The sequence below is a fragment of the Leptosomus discolor genome, chromosome 7 (genome assembly GCF_034619465.1).
Source record: "Leptosomus discolor isolate bLepDis1 chromosome 7, bLepDis1.hap2, whole genome shotgun sequence".
Taxonomy (NCBI): domain Eukaryota; kingdom Metazoa; phylum Chordata; class Aves; order Leptosomiformes; family Leptosomidae; genus Leptosomus; species Leptosomus discolor.
Genome location: NC_141397.1, coordinates 45,954,379 through 45,972,409, shown reverse-complemented (window position 1 = coordinate 45,972,409; position 18,031 = coordinate 45,954,379). Strand labels below are relative to the sequence as shown.

General features: G+C 36.8%; 1 protein-coding gene across 1 annotated transcript in view; it reads left to right on the top strand.

Annotated features, from left to right (window-relative positions):
* FARSB (phenylalanyl-tRNA synthetase subunit beta) overlaps positions 1-18,031 on the top strand; it is a 40,512-nt gene that overhangs the window by 1,888 nt on the left and 20,593 nt on the right. The window contains exons 3-15 of the mRNA XM_086467986.1: positions 141-295; positions 835-907; positions 1,311-1,426; positions 1,866-2,016; positions 3,240-3,348; positions 5,776-5,846; positions 7,182-7,243; positions 7,330-7,381; positions 8,920-8,981; positions 9,409-9,616; positions 10,040-10,120; positions 13,015-13,107; positions 15,186-15,303. Of these exons, the coding sequence (XP_086324112.1) occupies positions 141-295; positions 835-907; positions 1,311-1,426; positions 1,866-2,016; positions 3,240-3,348; positions 5,776-5,846; positions 7,182-7,243; positions 7,330-7,381; positions 8,920-8,981; positions 9,409-9,616; positions 10,040-10,120; positions 13,015-13,107; positions 15,186-15,303 (1,351 nt within the window). The remainder of the gene's footprint in view (positions 1-140; positions 296-834; positions 908-1,310; positions 1,427-1,865; positions 2,017-3,239; positions 3,349-5,775; positions 5,847-7,181; positions 7,244-7,329; positions 7,382-8,919; positions 8,982-9,408; positions 9,617-10,039; positions 10,121-13,014; positions 13,108-15,185; positions 15,304-18,031) is intronic.

The following is an 18,031-nucleotide window of genomic DNA, read 5'->3' as shown; positions in this document are numbered from 1 at the left end:
CTGGTATTTGCTGTGTCCGTTTGCTGTATAATCCATTGTTAAACTTTTGATTAATACAATTTTTTGTATTGTATTATCTATCATACTCCTATCAATGTTAAGATATTTCAGGTTAAAAACACATTTTTGCTTAATTTCAGACATCTGAGAAGGATATTATAAGTAAAGAAAAAGGTGAAGAAAAGGCAAAGGGTGCATCTGATACCATTCTCTATAAAATTGACGTTCCTGCCAACCGTTATGATCTTCTTTGCCTTGAAGGGTTGGTCCGAGGGCTGCAGGTCTTTAAAGAAAGGTAATGCAGAGTTGGAAGATTTTTGTGTGGTTTTTTATTTGTTTAAATACGAGTCCATTTCTGGTCGGTAAACAAACTTTCCACTTGCATGGATTTTGAGTACTATCTCATGTGTAGATCAGACTTGTCAGATGTTCATCTGGAGATGATCTGTTGTACATTTTTAAAAGACTAGGCTAGAATGTTACGGAGTTTTGGATCTGTTCTAGAAATTTTTCAACTGCTGTTCCATTTGAGGCTTACCCTCTGTAAAGAACTCCTGCAGAGGAACTTCCTTGTGATCCTCTTTCATAAGTACCAAAACAGTCATTTATTTCCCTTTTCTGTTATGACTTTATCTTTTTGAATCCTGCCTTTCTAGTTCAGTAATCTGTTTTACCATCCCATAGAAAACGAGTTTTAAACAGTTAGCTGATGTACGTGCCAAGAAATGTTATTGAGAAAGTTTTCTATGTATAATTTGCTACATTTCTAAAGTTTCCTGCATTTGGGGAACTAACTTTCTTTCCGTTACACACTTATTTCTGGTTTTATTCTAGGATAAATCTCCCTAGGTACGAAAAGATAATACCAGCTCAGGGTGAAGGTCAGAGGCTGATTATCACGGAAGAGGTAAAAGTGTTTACTGCACCTTTGTAAATTTATTGAGACTTTCTGAACCAGCAAGATACCTATCAGTACCAATTTGTGATAGTTTTTTTTAGGGAAGAGGAGGAACAATAGGCAAATTATTTCGGTGAACCTAGTAGCAGATGAAATCAAAGTTTCAGATGCTTACATTGCACTGACCTTCTGGCCATTACACAGTTGGAAACTCCTTGTCTCTACCAGACCTGGAGTGTGTGTGTTTGGGTTTTTTTCCCTTTTGGGGTTCTGAAGTATTTCCATTAATTTTCCTTTTGATTACTGCTTTACAAAAGAGGATTTTATGAAGAAAAGTGTACATTTAATCAGTTTTAGTTTTGTATATTCTGTGTACTTGAAATTTATAATGTTTTGCTGTTGTAAATTGCAGACTGTCCAAGTCCGCCCTCATGCTGTAGCTGCAGTCCTTCGTAATATAACTTTTACCAAGGAACGTTATGATAGTTTCATTGACCTCCAAGAAAAACTACACCAAAATATTTGCAGGTTAGTGCTTAAATTTAAAGTAGTGTATAGTATCTACATGATTTTATCGCATGTTAAGACTACACATCCCTATTGCAGAGAGGCATTATATTTATGCTAAGGAAAACCTTTTATAGCAGCTATCTTGGTCTTTCTCCTTTCCTTGCCTGTTTCTGCCTGCTCTCAACATTTTTCAACATAAATAGCTGTTACAGCTCCTACAACAGTTGAAAAGTGTTTTGCAACAGTCCCATTGGATTTGCCTTTGACTGTTAGGTGTGTTGTTAACATTTGTTAAAATGTTATTCATGAAAATAATTTCTAGGCTTGTGGAAATTGCCATTTTACTTTTTCATTAAGTTCTCTGGATGCATAGGAGTGTAGAGCATCATGAGATAGTATCTCAAAGGAACTCCAAATATTACTAGTAAAATTGTTTCTTTGCCTTCTTTCTTTCTAGGAGAAGAGCGTTGGTAGCCATAGGTACCCATGATTTGGACACCGTCTCTGGTCCATTTACTTATACAGCTAAAGCACCTTCTGAAATTAAATTCAAGCCCTTGAATCAATCCCAGGAGTACACAGCTTCACAAATTATGGATCTCTATAGGGTAGGTGGGATTTTTCAGACTTGTTGCACTAAATGCAGGAAGATAGGTTTCCAAGGCTTAACGTCTCTCATATCCTTGTTATTAAGAGTTGTTCTTACAAAGAGAACAGAGTAATCTTCTGTAGCTTCTAGACAGTGAACATTCCACGTTTTGCTTATTGATGAGAAATGCATGGTAGTACTTTATTTTTATTGTCCATGAAAGGCACATCATGGTGTTTTGTGGCTAAATGTAACTCTTAGAATACTGGCTTTGATATTAACCCTCTGATTTATCAACATGAAGACTACTTTTCATGATGCTCTTAGTAATACTGTAAAAGGGTGGTATATTTATCTATCTACGCTGGTAAGGTACTCAGTGTACAAAGCTGAGAAAAGCTTGGGGTAAATAATACCAGATTTTTTTAATGTTACTTTAGTTTGGCCAATTTACTTGGGAAAGATGTTGAATTAGTTCCCCAACTACATATTAGGCAAGTGTAACTATGTAAAAGGCTCAGGTTAAGAGTGGCACTGCTCTTGGCCCAGCATCCTGATGAATCCAGGTAAATGCTAGGAAAAGGTTCCATCAGGTCTAATTTTACAGTGTTTATGTGGGCCACGTTAAATGTCAGCATTTGAAAATGATACTATTATTGCAGTATACAGTCCTGGAGCACACATGATGGTTATGGAGATGAATTTTCAAAGATCTGTGACTAAAGATGAGTAAGAGAGCTGGGAAACGAGGGATATCAGAGAGACTAAAAGTAAATGATGGTTTTGGTACAGCTTATACCTACATCATTGGAACAGATGTAAATTTAAGCATAAATGGGTCAGTATTCAGCAATTTACAATTAAAAGTATTGTAGTGCTAATTTTTATCGCTTCTAGGGAAAGCTCCCATGAACTGAGGATGTGTGCCCATGGGTTTGGTAATGAAAGGTCTGCTGTGGTGAACAAGGGCATCATTTGGACAGCATGGCCTATGCATCTTTGAGAGAATCCTTAAAGAAATAATTTTAAACATTTCTGAAGAAAACCAAAAATCCATTTCTCTCATTTCAAAGTTTTCCTGCTTCTGAGAGCAAACAGCTTTTGCTGGTGAAGTACTTAGCTCTAAGCCAAATCCTTCCCTCTTTCAAAATCCCCGTTAATCTCTCAGCAAAGGATTGTGGCACTATGGAAGTTCGCAAGTGAGCTAATGTGAAATTTAGGTTATGTGCTTTGTTTCTCCAGACTGACAGCCACCTTCGGCACTATTTACACCTAATTGAAAACAAGCCACTTTATCCTGTCATTTATGACAGCAACGGGGTTGTTCTGTCCATGCCACCAGTCATCAATGGTAAGATTACTTATGACTAGTTTATGCTGTCACTGCTGTTTTGTGCTGTTTAGTCAGAGTGTCTAACAGAAACATTGGTGTATAATAAGGATTATTCTTTTTTCTTAAAATTGTTTCACTTATAACTTCATATAATCTTCTTTCCTTCTTTCAGTTTACATGCTCCCTCCCTAGGCTGCTAGTCTTCCTCGTCTCATCCTCATCAAGAGGATGTAAAAGTCCCACTGCAAACCTCTGTATTTAGCTTCTTATACCCTTGTAGAAATCAAGAAAGGTTCCTTGTGACAGAAAACTTTGTTAGGAAAGTGTTTTGTTTGCATACATAAACATTGTTCATCAGACATTCAGCTAAGTGTGTAAGAGCTTTAGCAAGAGGGTTGGACTAGATGATCTTTCAAGCTCCCTTCCAACCCCTAACGTTCTGTAATTCTGTGAAATTATTTTGTAAGCCTGTAACTGTAACAGTCTGCTTTGTACTCCATTTTATGTGGTCACAGCAGTAGGAAACTTTTCACCTAGGTCTGAAGCCAAGCGTATTTATCAGCAGCATGAACCAGTTCTTGTGGGGCCTTTTGCTATCACACAAGTGATTCCGGAAGACTGTAGTGGCTTTAAATTGATGTAGGCTTTTTTGCGTTGTTTCTAAACATGGGTTTCCTCTGAATGCAAAAGAAACTATGGGTGATTTTTGAGAACCATGTTTACTGAAGCCAGTTGATGACATAGCAAGAATTACTCCTTTAACAAAGATGTTTCAGTATACGTATATATTTAGGTCAAGAATCAGTAACTTCCCCTACACTGACCAACAAAATCTGCAGTGATAATCTCTTTGGATGCGTTTGTCCTGATTGACCTTATCCATATCTTAAACAGCTAACCCAAATCTCCTTAAAAGGCAGCTCAGACTCTGGCAGGGACTGGTAAGAACAACTGTTCTGAATTGGAGGTGATGTCACCCACTGTGTCTGATCCTTCTTTGTTAGGTTCCTTCCAACTTTGGAGTGTTCCATGTAAAAGCATTGCATATTGTTTACATTTTATCAATTAAAAAGGTTCAGCTAAATTTAATACCCGTCTATTTTAAGGAACAGTGCTTGAGAGAAGCTTCCAGGGTTTTTTTAAACAGATAATGAAATGTAAACATCTGTATTGGTTTTTTGGATTATCTCTAGAAGCACTTAAGGTTGTATTTGCTTTGAAGTGAGTCCAGAAATGCCAAATACATCCTGTCTGTAAGGAGGTACAGCACAGCATCAAAGGGAAGGGAATACCAGATCCCTCAGTCGTAAGATCTTCAGTGCACCTAACTTTCAGTCTAGCTGTAACCTAGTTTCTCAGGTAGGAAACTAAAACACAGAAGCTGAATTACTTGCTCAGGGTCAAACAAAGGAAGCAAGAATGCCCATGTGTGTCTAAGTGTGTGCTTCCCTTTGCCTCCTGTGGGGTGCATCTGCATTAGTGAGTGGTGCAATGAAAGGCGAGAAGGACAAAGAGCATGGATTTGGCATGATCCTGTACAGTTCTGGGACTGTGTATGTCCGTGCTGCATGGTTACCAGCAATGAAATTTGTTCAAGGTATGCACTACATATCTATACCGAACAGGAAAAGTGAGGCAGATTTCTGTACAGCTGCTCTGGATTGCTTGTGGCTTACTAACAGAACCCCACTCCTGTAAGGAACCAGCTACTGGGGGGCTTTGCATCCAATTTGCAAGAGAGATACTTTAGATGATGCCCCTAAGTGTATGTTCTACCTTGCTTCTTCCAGGTGAGAAACAGTTTTGAGTGCATCAGTGATGTGCTTCCATGCACACATCATGACTGCCAGTGCAGACACAAACCAAATTCATGCCCAAAAGGAACCTATACTAGGACCTGCATCGCTCATGTAGACAAACGCATAGTGTATCAGCAGGCAGTGTCAAGAGATGTTGGTTATTCACAGAAGCAGCTATGGTTATTCAACAATCTAAATCACTTTTAAAAAAAACGTTCCATACAGTCCTGTCCAAGGCTTCTTTCTTACACACGTCACTCATCAAATGCCAGTGTGTTACTAAAACCAGGAAAGATGAGGTACTCTGGAAGTGCAGAACCACTTTGCAACCAGCAGATGGGCCACTATTCTGCTCATTTTCTTCAGCTGGATACCAAGATACCTGTAGATTTGTGCATCTTTCAATAGAAAGCATAACCTGGTTGGCGAGGCTGATCTGTCTGTTTCCTCTTTTTGATTCATAAATTTAAAAATAAAAAGAGCTGCTATTCTGGTTAGAATTGTGAATGTTGGTGCAGTAGACGGTGGCTTTTTAAGCTGCTTAAGATGACAGTGATCTTTCTGAATCACAAAGGAGTCAGTATCAGTGTAATTGCAAGAAAAGTAATAACATTTCTTAACATGTTTTTGTCTTCACATCTTTTAGGAGATCATACAAAAATAAGCGTAAACACCAGAAACGTGTTTATTGAATGTACAGGCACAGATATTACGAAGGTAAATTAATCTTTACTGCTTTTGATATGCTGTAATATCATTGTTTTCCCTTTGGGCGACAGGGCTCCAATACAAAGACCTACAATAGCCAGGCATTTACTTTATGGACTCAACCTCCCATTTCAAAAGGGCAGGATAAGTTGTAGGACTATGTGGAATTCCCTCAGCACAGTTTTGGGCTTGCTGTGTAGACAGTGATGTATTTTCATTGGATTTTTTTTTTTTACTGTGCCTTTATGTTGACACTAAGTGTTCAGTTTGTACAAGAAAGTAATTTAAGTAAATTAGAGGCTTTTTTTGTTGTTGAGCTCTTTTTCTAAATCTGAAAAGCTTTGAAAAGAGTCAATTTCACTAAGACTGCCTATTTTGCCAGAATATTCCTTGTAAAAAACCATTTTGTCTCCTACTTAAAATTTGGGCTGAGGGAAGGAAGACAACACTTTTTCTTCTTCGTTATCTTTTTCAAGCAGAGATGCTGTGCAAGTAATTGTCAAATCGAAGTGTTTCCATATGCAAATTCTGTAACTCAAAGCCAAAGCATGAAAGCCTAGCAGTTATAATTGCCTGTTCTTGAATATAGGTTGTGCATTTATTGATAGTTTCCCTAAAATGTGTATCTTGATGCTTAGGAGCAAAACCGCTTTTAACTTACCCTACTACAGAATGATATGTTAACAACACAAATAAATTTGGATGTTGGGGAGTGGCTTCTAAGCAAACTAATTAAAGTAACTGCTTCTTGCTACTCTGTGCCTTGATAGTAAAAGTAAAAATAGTGCTGTTCTGTCTACATGAAAGTAATTGTACTGTGAAGCATCAAAAAAACCCTTGTGCATTGAGAAGTTGATCTGAATCTCATGATTATGTTCTGTTATACTAATCTCTTAAAATATTGACTGGAAAACAAAACATTTTGCAGCTGAAGTTATTTAATGTATTACTAAACAATGCACAGTCCTTCAGCCTCTACATTCTCATTTGAACTTCAGTGAAATGACAATTAGACTGAAGGTGGGGAAGACCCAGTTCCAACTGGTAATAAAGCCTCTGTGTATCTTCAGAACATGGTTTAGCAAAGATATACAAATGCTTTCGAACCTTGAAAACTGAAGATTTCAAGTTTTTGCATAAATGTCTGTACAGCAGCAAAAAAACTTTTTTCAAATTTCAATCTAGTGTTCTAGACTGCTAGAATTTTGGTTGTTATTAAATAGAATAGAATGAAGAGAGTGTAAGACAAGATTTTTTTTTTCCCCACTTTTTGTTAAGATATTTTGTCTACTTCAGCACAAGTAGATGACAAATTTCAATGTGATTATTATCTTTATTTTGTAGGCAAAAATTGTTCTTGATATTATAGTCACGATGTTTAGTGAATATTGTGAGAAGCCATTCAGGTGAGTATAAATCTCCAGTCAGAGAGACATTATATTTGGACCATGTCTTAAAAACATTTTTACTTCTGTTTTTCTGTCTCTCTTAGTGTTGAAGCAGCAGAAGTAGTTTATCCTAATGGAAAGACCCACATCTATCCAGTAAGCATATATTACTATATCACATCTCAGTATCCTTGGGGAAAGGATTTTATTTACACAAAGTCTGGTGTGACATTTTTGTGCAGAGGCAGTATGTACTGGTTATGAGGTATAGTGTCAAAGCTTGGCTTGGCATTGTCTGTATATTGCTAAGTTAGAGCCTTCTCTAGCCCCACAAAACAAATGCAGCTCCAGCTTCCCCTTATCTAGGAAACTCATTCTGAAGCTCCACTAATTTATGATAAGGCTAAAAATACAGTCTCGCTGACGTAGCCTGATACTCCAAAAAGAAGGGTAGGGTTTAAAGTTATGAATGGTAACCGCTATTGTGGTTTAGAGTTCATGTGATATGAACTTTTTCAGGAACAAGTAAAGATTGCAATCAAAGGTCATAATCTGTGTCTAAAGCCTTTAAAACCTGCATGTTCCAAATGAGGAGAAATGAACACAGGAAGAGGTCCTTCAGGCTTAAACCAGAGGACAACCGAAATCAGCCTCAGCATAACTTACTTGTCAGATCTGGAAGCTTTAATGCCCTTCAGTTAAAATAACCTTGTAACACTGGATTTTTCAGTCTTTCACTTTATACACCCAAAGGTGTATGAGGCAGAATGTTGCCTCCAAGTGCAGGTGTGTCCCAGACAGACCTCTTTGCAGTCACGGAGTCTTACTTTTTTGTACTCTTAGTAAGTATTAAGAAAGCAGTGCCTCCGGTCTCCTGAACGTCTGAAGACACACAGACATCTGGTTGAGTTCATAAAATCAGATGTGTCAAGCAAGTACAAACTGTTTAGAGGGAAAGAAACTTATTTTTACCAAAAGTTTTTCTAGTGGTATTTTAGCTTTTTATTTTAGCAATTTCAGCTTTGATCAACAGAGGAAAGACCTAGAATCCTGAAGAGATATCCAATGAAACAAAATACAGTAACCGAAGTAGCTTCTCTAGATAAAATAGAGCAAAAAATACCCAAAGTTTTAGATGCTAAGCTTTTTAAGGATTTGTGTATCTAGAAGTTTAGAAACACCTAAGTAAATACATACAAAATAACTTCCTTAAATATGTTGCAAACTTCCTGAGTAAAATACCGGTAGATATTTCTGTGCCAATATGGAAATAGAAAGTTTTCTTTCCTTTTCCTCCTAAAAGAGTCATTTGATGTGTACTAGACCATGAGATCTCATGCATGACGATTGACCGCTTTAGGGCATTGACTTAGGATGAACTGGTGACTAGAAACTTTCAGCAACTCTGTTGCTTGCATGTATCAGAAATTATCAGAAGTTTCAATTACAGGGATTTCATGCTGTGTTCAACCTAGCTTAACCAAGAACAGCTTTTGCACCACTATAGTATGTGTTCAAAAATCCTGTTACCTTAAAATACTAAGTTTAGCCTAATATTCCACATTTGTCTTCTGTGGATGTCATTTTAGTATTGTAATGAGAAGAAGTTGGATTACTAAGATGTCAAAATTGAATCCTCTTAGGTAGAAATGGCAGGCAACGTGTATGCTGAAAAGCTTTGTCTTCCTTTTTAGGAACTGGCTTACCGAAAAGAGAAGGTGAAACCTGAACTCATTAACAAGAAAATAGGAATCAGGTGTGTTATTGCAAATGAAAACATAGTTTTCTTTAATCATGAAAAAGGTACTAGAAAACATTAATTATTGCATTGTTTAAAAATGCTTACACTATGATTCTTTTTTTTTAATTTATCAAAAATTCAGAGGTTATCTTGGGTAATTAGATCAACTCTGTAAGACTTCTTCCCCTTTTCAAGGAAGTTTTCAAGGAAAGTGAATGATTCTTTATGGCCTCACACAACTGTTACGAAGTAAAGAAAAATGAGTGTCTCAGGAGTCAGAATCTGAGCTGGTTCTGATGGAATGCTCAGTCTATGTACAGTCCATAAAGCACTTGGAGATTCTTCGGGATAGAAGGCAATGCAGCAGAAACACCGGTTACTTTAAAAAGCCAGTTGAGGTAGTGCAAGATCCATAAGTTACTACTGTCTTATTTTGTTTCAGTGAAACTCCATCAAGCCTTGCAAAGCTGCTGACTAGGATGTGTTTGAAGTCACACGTCACAGGGAATGGGAACAATATAGAGATTGAAATCCCTCCTACCAGAGCGGACATTATCCATGCATGTGATATCGTAGAAGATGCAGCAATAGCTTATGGTTATAACAACATTCAGATGACTGTTCCGAAAACGTACACCATAGCTAATCAAGTAAGATTGCCCCTTCAAATAAACGCTCTGTTGTCAGTAAATGACTAGTGCATGCCAGAAGGGCTTTGGGGAAAACAGAACCTAGGAATTAAATATTTTGACATGCTTTGCCTTGAGAAGTATTTACCATGGATAGGATACAAAACAGATGCCCCACTGATTTGAATAAGTCTAAGACCAGTGGTTGCTGATACTTGAAAAAAGACAGGGTTTAAGTAGGGAGCCCATGTTAAATCTCTAATTGGGAGATTCGTTTCCTCAGGCAAGCCTAAAGGCAGCTGGCTGACACTTTCAAAACTTTTAAGCACACAAGCATAGTACCTTGCTAGTTAATTCACCATAATGTAACAGGCAGAGTCACCTTGGGAAAGAATAGAAAAATGTTTTTGGGTGGAAGCTGAAAACTTTTCTGTTTCATTTTAGCTCCCCCTCAATAAGCTCACAGAACTTCTGAGACTGGACTTGGCAGCTGCTGGATTCACTGAAGCACTCACTTTCGCCCTGGTATATGATGTTGATTTCATGTTTTTCTTAGTTGTGTATTGGAACAGCGGTGCACCCAAAACTGCAGAGGATGGACTGAGGAGTCACTGTATAAATGTACCAGTATTATCCTTTACTGTTTTGGCAGATGATTGTTTGCTAGTGCTTTGGAATTACAATATTTTGTGAGTTTGTAGGTTGGAGAAATTGAATGAGTCACTGTTAATGTGGCATGTATAGAGGTGAAAATAGCTGCTGAAGTACTGTTTGTAGTTTAACTTGATAGGATGAAATTGTAAGACAATAAGTCTCTCTCGAGACTTTGATTACCAGATGTGAAATTCATCATAGTTTGATAATCTGGAAAGCAAACATAAAAATTTAATACTTTCTGGTGGATATTACTACAGTTTAGAAATTTCTCTATTTCTATTTGTCTCTTTTTAGTATTGTCACTGGCCAATGATTCCTTGCATTAGATACCAAGCTGATGCATAGTTATTCAGTCAGCAAAGAGTTTATTTTCAGAATACTTGTAAAAACGTTATAGTGCACGCTAAGGGGACACAAATTCCTCTGTAAATTGGGTTTTTTTGCATGGAAGAATAGATGAAAACATAGTAATTGTTGTTACCACTGGTTGCCAGTATTAGTCATATTATTTGTTACATCCATGCCAGTAGTCTTTTACTAAGATTTAGGACTCCGTAGCAGCATGTGCCACTCCAGTGCTACCAGCTGGCCTAATTTCCAATACTGAAATTTTGCAGCAGGATTGTTTTGTTAAAGTAAAACGTTCAGTAGGAAACCGTCTTTGACATGGCCACTTGTTTGTACACCTTTGCCATTGTTGTGAAGTGAATCAGAGAACCTGATGTACTACTCAAAAAAGAAGTACCTCCCCATGCCCTCCAAATGTATATGGTAACTGTCTATACATGAAGATTGCCATAGTTATCTATTGAAAATACACTGTGCATTTTAGAAAATCCTTTCTGTTGCAAGATCTGCTCAGAGCCCTTGCCTTAAAGTGCAATTTGTGGACATTTTAGCATATGGGGAGCTACAATCACATATTCTATTAAAACCTCTATGGAATTTCTCTACCTTTTCCTGAATTTAAAACTTACTAGATGGCCAGAAGTGTACAGCCCTGAAAGTACACAGCCTTTTAAGAGATAGTTACCTGATCACAGATTATTTTTTGGTAACTTACTCAAGGATTTTATGATACAGTGATGCAGGCTCCTACAACACTTCCACATGTTTGAAGGGTTCAGGTGTTACAACCAAAGTTGGTAATCCAAATGGGTTGAATAAAATTTTAACACCTTCAGACTTAATGGAGCTTCAAAAGAAAAATTTGGACTAATTCTAAAGTCTGAAAAATATATTCCAGTTTTAGTATTCTGTTACAAGCTCATTTAAGTAACCAGGACAATAACTAGTATTACTTCCTGCAGTGCTAGTATTTGACAAAGATTTTCAGACTACCCGTGGTAGTACCATGTTGGGGAAATAACATGTATAACATGGTCAAGCTTTTGTAGATTTTCCTTAGTCGTGAGTAGATATAATTTGATTTTTTCAGCACTGAATATGTAATATGCTTAAAAACATTGAATATATTACATCAGTAAAACTGAGGACCTTTATGAACTGCAACAGCAGCACTTTGTAAGATCACGCAGTGTATCATGTTATTGCATTACATATTTGTATTGCTGCTGTGGCAGGATGCAACTCACAGTCTGCTGTGTCACCAACACTTTATTAAAACACCAATGTGAAGCCTATGACAAATACAATTTATGCTACAACGTTCTGTATCCCAGTGTTATATGACAAACAGTGGTTCTGTATTTGTGCATACAGTCTGTTTCTTGGTTTAAGCCCCAAATTATACTTTTAGACAATAACATTGCTTTCTGTGAGGTGCTCCAATTTAGCCAAAATGTATTTAGTTAAATCACAGTAGCGTACTGTAGTTCAGATACACATCTGAAAACTGTTTAACACAATTTTCTCCTCCTAAGGTCAGCATTCATTTAAGATATTTTAAAAAAAAATTATTTTTTTATTCAATAATCCACTTTTTCAGATGGTATCATCTGCTCATTTTCCTCACATTTGGTCTATCAACATGCTTTTCAGAGTGCTGCCAGTGCAAAGGGAACAATTCTGGGAGACTGCAGTATACTAGCAAATCCTCAATTACATGCCCAGTCTGCTATTGGTTTCTTTAATACATTAATAAAGCTATAAATTCTGGAAATCTGTAGTGTGGATCTTATCAGTAGCATCTGTTGCTGTATGTGCCTGATAAAGTGCATGTGTATTGCTTTACTGGCCAGCTTAAAAATACATCTTGAGAATAAGGGCTTTAAAAATACTCCAGGCTCAAAAAAATAAAAACAAAAACAATGAACTACGAGAATCCTATGCAGCTATGAAAATGCAGTTTGGCCATATGACTTGGTTTTACTTTCTCTAAGTAGCCCCAAGGGATTGTTCTCTTTGTGAGAAAACTCAGGAACCAGTCCCTTTACAAGGGCTATTTTCAGAATAAAAAACCCACTGCAAGTCAGGGGGCAGAATCTAAGCCTCTGTTTTTAAAACAGATGACAGCCATCCATGACAAGAAGCCTAAATAAACACTTGCCTTTTTTTTTAAAAAAAAACTAGCTTTATTTTGGTTAGTAATTACATTTGTAGATAAACCAGTTTACCTACTTAGTCTTAAGACTGGGCCTTGATTTTTGTTACGAGTGTATGTTGCACATGAGAACATATATTATGGGGCCTCAGAGCAAGCGCTACAATTGCGTTGTTCATTCTTGATATCAAATTTCTTTGTTGGCTTACTGTCTGTTTTAACTGCTTGACCATGGTGGTTTTTTGTCTCTTCCCCTCAGTGTTCTCAAGATGACATTGCAGATAAACTCGGCATGGATATCTCTGCCACAAAAGCAGTGCGCATAGCAAACCCCAAAACTGCAGAATTTCAGGTGAGGTAATTCAGGTCAAATTTTGAGGGCAACGTTGTCATGGATTCTGTATTTAAAGAGGAGAGAAAGGAGCCAACAGGAAACAAAATTTATAAACTGTAGAGCTACTTTTTCTACATTAAAGATGATCCGGATGCTTATGTGCTAAACTTCTTAGCAGTCATCTTTTGTTACTGCTCCGCTGAGAAGTACCTTATCTGTCTGTGGAATACTATTAGCTTCTTAATAAAGTAAAATAACATTTTCTGTATGACAGCATGTGGCAAAATTGAGCCATCTTATTGGAGAAAATCCCAGCTGATTTATCAACTCCTGCATTTAGAAAAGCCATTCAGCATAAATAGAACTACTAGACCTGTCAGTCCCTAAACTTCCTGAGCTCTGGATAGGAAATTTTTTTTAAAAAAAATTATTAACCATTATTACTCTTCTTTTTTTCATAATTCTGTATTGCTCTTTAGGTATTTTAATACCCATTTCTAGATCATTTGGTCTTTGCTAGAGCAGAGAGTGAGAGTTCAAGTACAGTATTCTCAACAGTTCTGAAAATACCCAAAAGTGTACCCATAGTTTTTGTATTTCTTTTAGAGAGTGTTTTTTTAGAAAGATGCTTTGTTTAGTTTAAGGAAGGTGAATTTAGAGGCTTTCTTTTGTTTCTAACCTAAGAAATACAAAGGTAAACACTCTAGAAAGGTTTAGAAAAGTTTCATCAGTCTGTGGGTATTAATATTTTGTCGTTTGTGGGGTTTTTTACCTCAAGATCTTCGGTAAGTCTGATTTCTCCCAGTGTCTACCTTTCTAGATCTTTAATAATAAAAATAGTCTTCTGCTGCTCTGAGATTCAAGAATAGAATTTTGGGGTACCTTCATGTATTTTCTGTTCTATTTGGTACCACAAATAAGCAGTCATGCAAGACACTGTTGTAGCCTGTTTAGACTGCTATCACCTGTTCATATACATCATTTGGCATGGCGATTACAACTGAGCAATATAGAGCGTATCACAAACAAACAATACTGAGTGTGAACAAGAAGAGAAAAAGTGTCAGCCCCTCTAGCCAGGTACGATTTCAGATTCTTGTCCTTCAAAGACTGCAGACCTTTGCAGTAGCAATGCTGCTAAGGAGTTGTATTACTGGCTGAATATTCCTTGTGGCAAAAATAACCTTTATCTTTCAAAATCTTCTCAAGAAGGGATTCTCAAGATGTTTTTTCTCCTATCCCGTATTCCCTGCCAGCAAGACAAGGGCAGGATGATGTCAGGGACCCTCTTCCAGCTGAGTGTGCAGCTGGAACTCTTCACTGGGTAGGAAAAGTAGGATAAATAGACAGAAACGCTGCATGACCAATGAGAAGAAGTAACTGTAGCTGAGCACATGGTAACTTTTTACATGCAGTCAAGCAGCAGACAGTCACTCCCATCGCTTTTCTATTAGATTTACTGAATCAGAGTCTTCCAGTTTGAAAAAAAAAACCATAATGGTGCACTTCTAAGGAAGTATTTGAACGGAGAACACAGGAATATTTGTGAAGGTATCTGGAAGAACAGTGATATGATTGCCTCTTTCTTGGTTCTTTGCATATGTTTTCTATGTATTTCAGGTTGTCCACAACTGCAATCTGAATATATCTGTTTCTGTTACTTGGGTTCTGCCTCTACCGTTGATTAATATCAAGAGGTACCAAGATAATATTTCAGATAGCACTTAATATTTCCAAAGTAACAGTTAGTATTTACCTTTTGCGTAAGTGAGATTAAATGTATGGGAATTTTTTTGCACTTCTTTCTATATTATTTGGTTTTCTACCCTGCGCTGCGGCTCGGGCATCTGTGAAGTGATACCTATTCTTAAGCTCACATGTACTTTTTCAGAAAATGTAGTATAAAGAACATGCAGAGAATGTACATTTTCAAGTTTAATATTTCTAAAGCAAAGATGCTTAAACATAAGAGATAAGTGCAATATTGCACCTGACTACTTTTAAACTCTTGTTACTAATGAGAAAAACAAAAAATTAAGAAAACTAACGCTATTTTGGAAAGTGTTTCACTTGCAGCGTCTATGTTTGTCCTGCAGGTGGCACGTACAACCCTCCTTCCTGGGCTACTGAAAACTATAGCTGCTAACCGAAAGATGCCCTTGCCTCTCAAACTCTTTGAGATTTCTGACATTGTCATAAAAGATCGTAATACAGGTAAGAGAAAGTTCCTCGAAATCTTTGGTAGTGGAAATAGGTTTACATACCAAATGGTAATAGTAAGTAAATCTGTATTTCTTTAAAGATATAATAGTCGTTACATACATTGGGTTTCTTTATTTATGTGCACAGCACAGGAGTTAAGAAATTGGCATAACGGGCTAGATTTTAGAGTGGCTAGAGATACAGTTTCATTTTAAATGCTTTCTCAAGTGCAAGTAGGTACGTTGCAAATATTTTTAGGCATCTAAATGTCCCTTATAATCTGTTAAGAGTACTGCAAGACTGCAAGGGTAAATGCAAGGCAATTTTGCACCAAAAAAGAACATGCTCTAAATTGCTTATGTTGATGCACCCATTTTTATTTGCTCTTAACCTAGTGCTCCTTTGTACTTTTATCAGGGATGTAACTCATGAGAGAAACTACCTGCTGGTAGTGTTCTCAAGTGGCACAAACCTTGGACAGTAGTAAATATTGAAGGCACGCTGCTATTACAGTACTAGAGCCTGCTTAAACTGTTGTGGTCTCACAGGTGTGCAGTGCTCTGCCAACAGAAAAGCGGTATGTCTCAAGCCTGGGAATAGCAGGTTGTATTTGCAGACATTCTATTCTGGAGAGCTGTAATTCAGAGGAAAATTTTGGGGTCAGTGTCTGAATATGAATTCCTTTTCCATCAGGATTGCTTGTTGTTCTCCAAAATTATTTTCTGGAAAACTGACAACCAATATGAAGAATTAGATTGGTAGCACAGATACAGGGTAAGAGTAGAGCAAGTCTGTATATAAAAATGTATAAATAAATAAAGAGCTCAAGAGTATAAAATTTCCCCTCTCATCTATAAAAAGATTTTCCTTGTCTTTCCACTTCATCCAACCATGGTAAGAAAGCGTGGCTGCCTTTGAATTGTTCTGTAACCTTAATTGTTTTATGTGAAACAGAGCAGCTAGTTCACTTTTCAAAAGCTTCAGTGAAATCCTTCCTGTGTCTTGGTGCCTCTTTGCATTGATTTCACTGTACAGGATCAAAATTTCAATTTATCATTTTTTGTCTGGAAAAATGTATCAAAGTAAAATGAACTGTAAAAATGGATTTTTATATGTTAAAAATTTGTCTAAAATTTCCAATTAATTTCTTCTATATGGTATACTGGGGAAAAGGAGTGCACAAGATATGACTTTTGGGACAAAGTGCATGTACATGGAGTTACAACTCCAAATGAAGTTTTGCCTCTCAGTGAAAAAGGCTGACATTACTATAAATTCAGCAGCAGAAATTGTTCTGTTGTTTCTTTATCTGGTTTCAGATTTTAATGGTTGTGTTTAAGGTATGTGGGATCTGCAAAACAAAGGTTTATATAAGGTATAAACAAAATGGCAAGTAAATTGCTTTGGTGACGAATTTAATTTGTAGATTACTTTTTTTTTTTCCAAAAGCAACAAGCCTTGCCAAGCAAAATAAGCAGTTTTAGCAAACCTTGTAGATTTTTTTTTATTAAATACAGACAGTTTAGTGGTGCAGCTCATTCCTTGTTGGGCATGCAGTTAGCTAGAATGCAAAAAATGTGGTACAGATGGCAGAATAGCATCAGCATTCTTCAGAACCAAGAGTGGGGCTATTTAACCTTGACTAAGGAGTGCATTTATTCTGGCTTTATAAAATTTGCACGTTAAATTGTTACTTTTATTTCACGTGTGTTAATCATAGCTCTTGAAAGCTTTCATTTATGAGGATGGCTGCTTAACGGTTTTGTAAAGACTGATTTTGTAGTGTACTTCATTTTGATGGGAATCACTGCAACAGATGAAAAGACTTCTGAGGTAGCAGCTTTGTACCCTATGCTCTTGGGGAGCCCCCTCATGGGTTGAGCACTTGCAGACTGTGAACAGTATCTGAAATTTTTTTGATGTTGTGTTTAGAATAATTACTGTCTCTCTCAAATTTACTTCCAAAATTCAAAATTAAACTTGCCTAATAAACAGCTTGAAAGGGGAGGGGAGAAAGAAATAACTGGTAACTCTGCAAACACTGAAAAATGTGGGGTCATCCTCTCACATACGGAATGAGATTTCCTGCAGAATGCTTATGTCATCAGACTGACTAATTTAATTTTATTATTTCATGATTTTGGCATGCAGAATTTCCAATTAATAATTTAAAAAGTATGGGTCAAAAGAGTATTGACATTAACTGTATATGAAATGACATCTTGTAGTCATTCATGTGTGAATGAACCTAGATCTTTTAAATGCACTGGTTTTCAATAAAATAACTTCTTACATAGAACTCATGCTTACCAAGGTGAACTGAACATATTTCTCTTCAGACATATCTGGCAGAAAGGTTTGACACGCTAAATTAGCAAAACGTGTGCCAGATTTATTATAACTAAATGGAACCAAATCTGAGCAGAAATGTTTCTTCTCAAGACAGGAGAAAATGTGCTGATTTTGAATAGTTACACAGCATTTGTGTGGTTAACTTGTAACACTAGATAGTCACTTCTGGTAAGTTAGTTACACTAGTTCAGCATATAAATCATCACTTTACACCACCAGTCCTAACAGAGAATAATACTCTTTTTCTCCCTTACCACAATGAAAGAAATTAATCCATTAGAAAATCACCTCTGACCAAGTCATCTTGGAGAATCTGGCAAGCTTATGGTAGCACACATTTAGCACAATATATATCATTTGTGAGTACAGCTGCTGCCATATTTTGAAG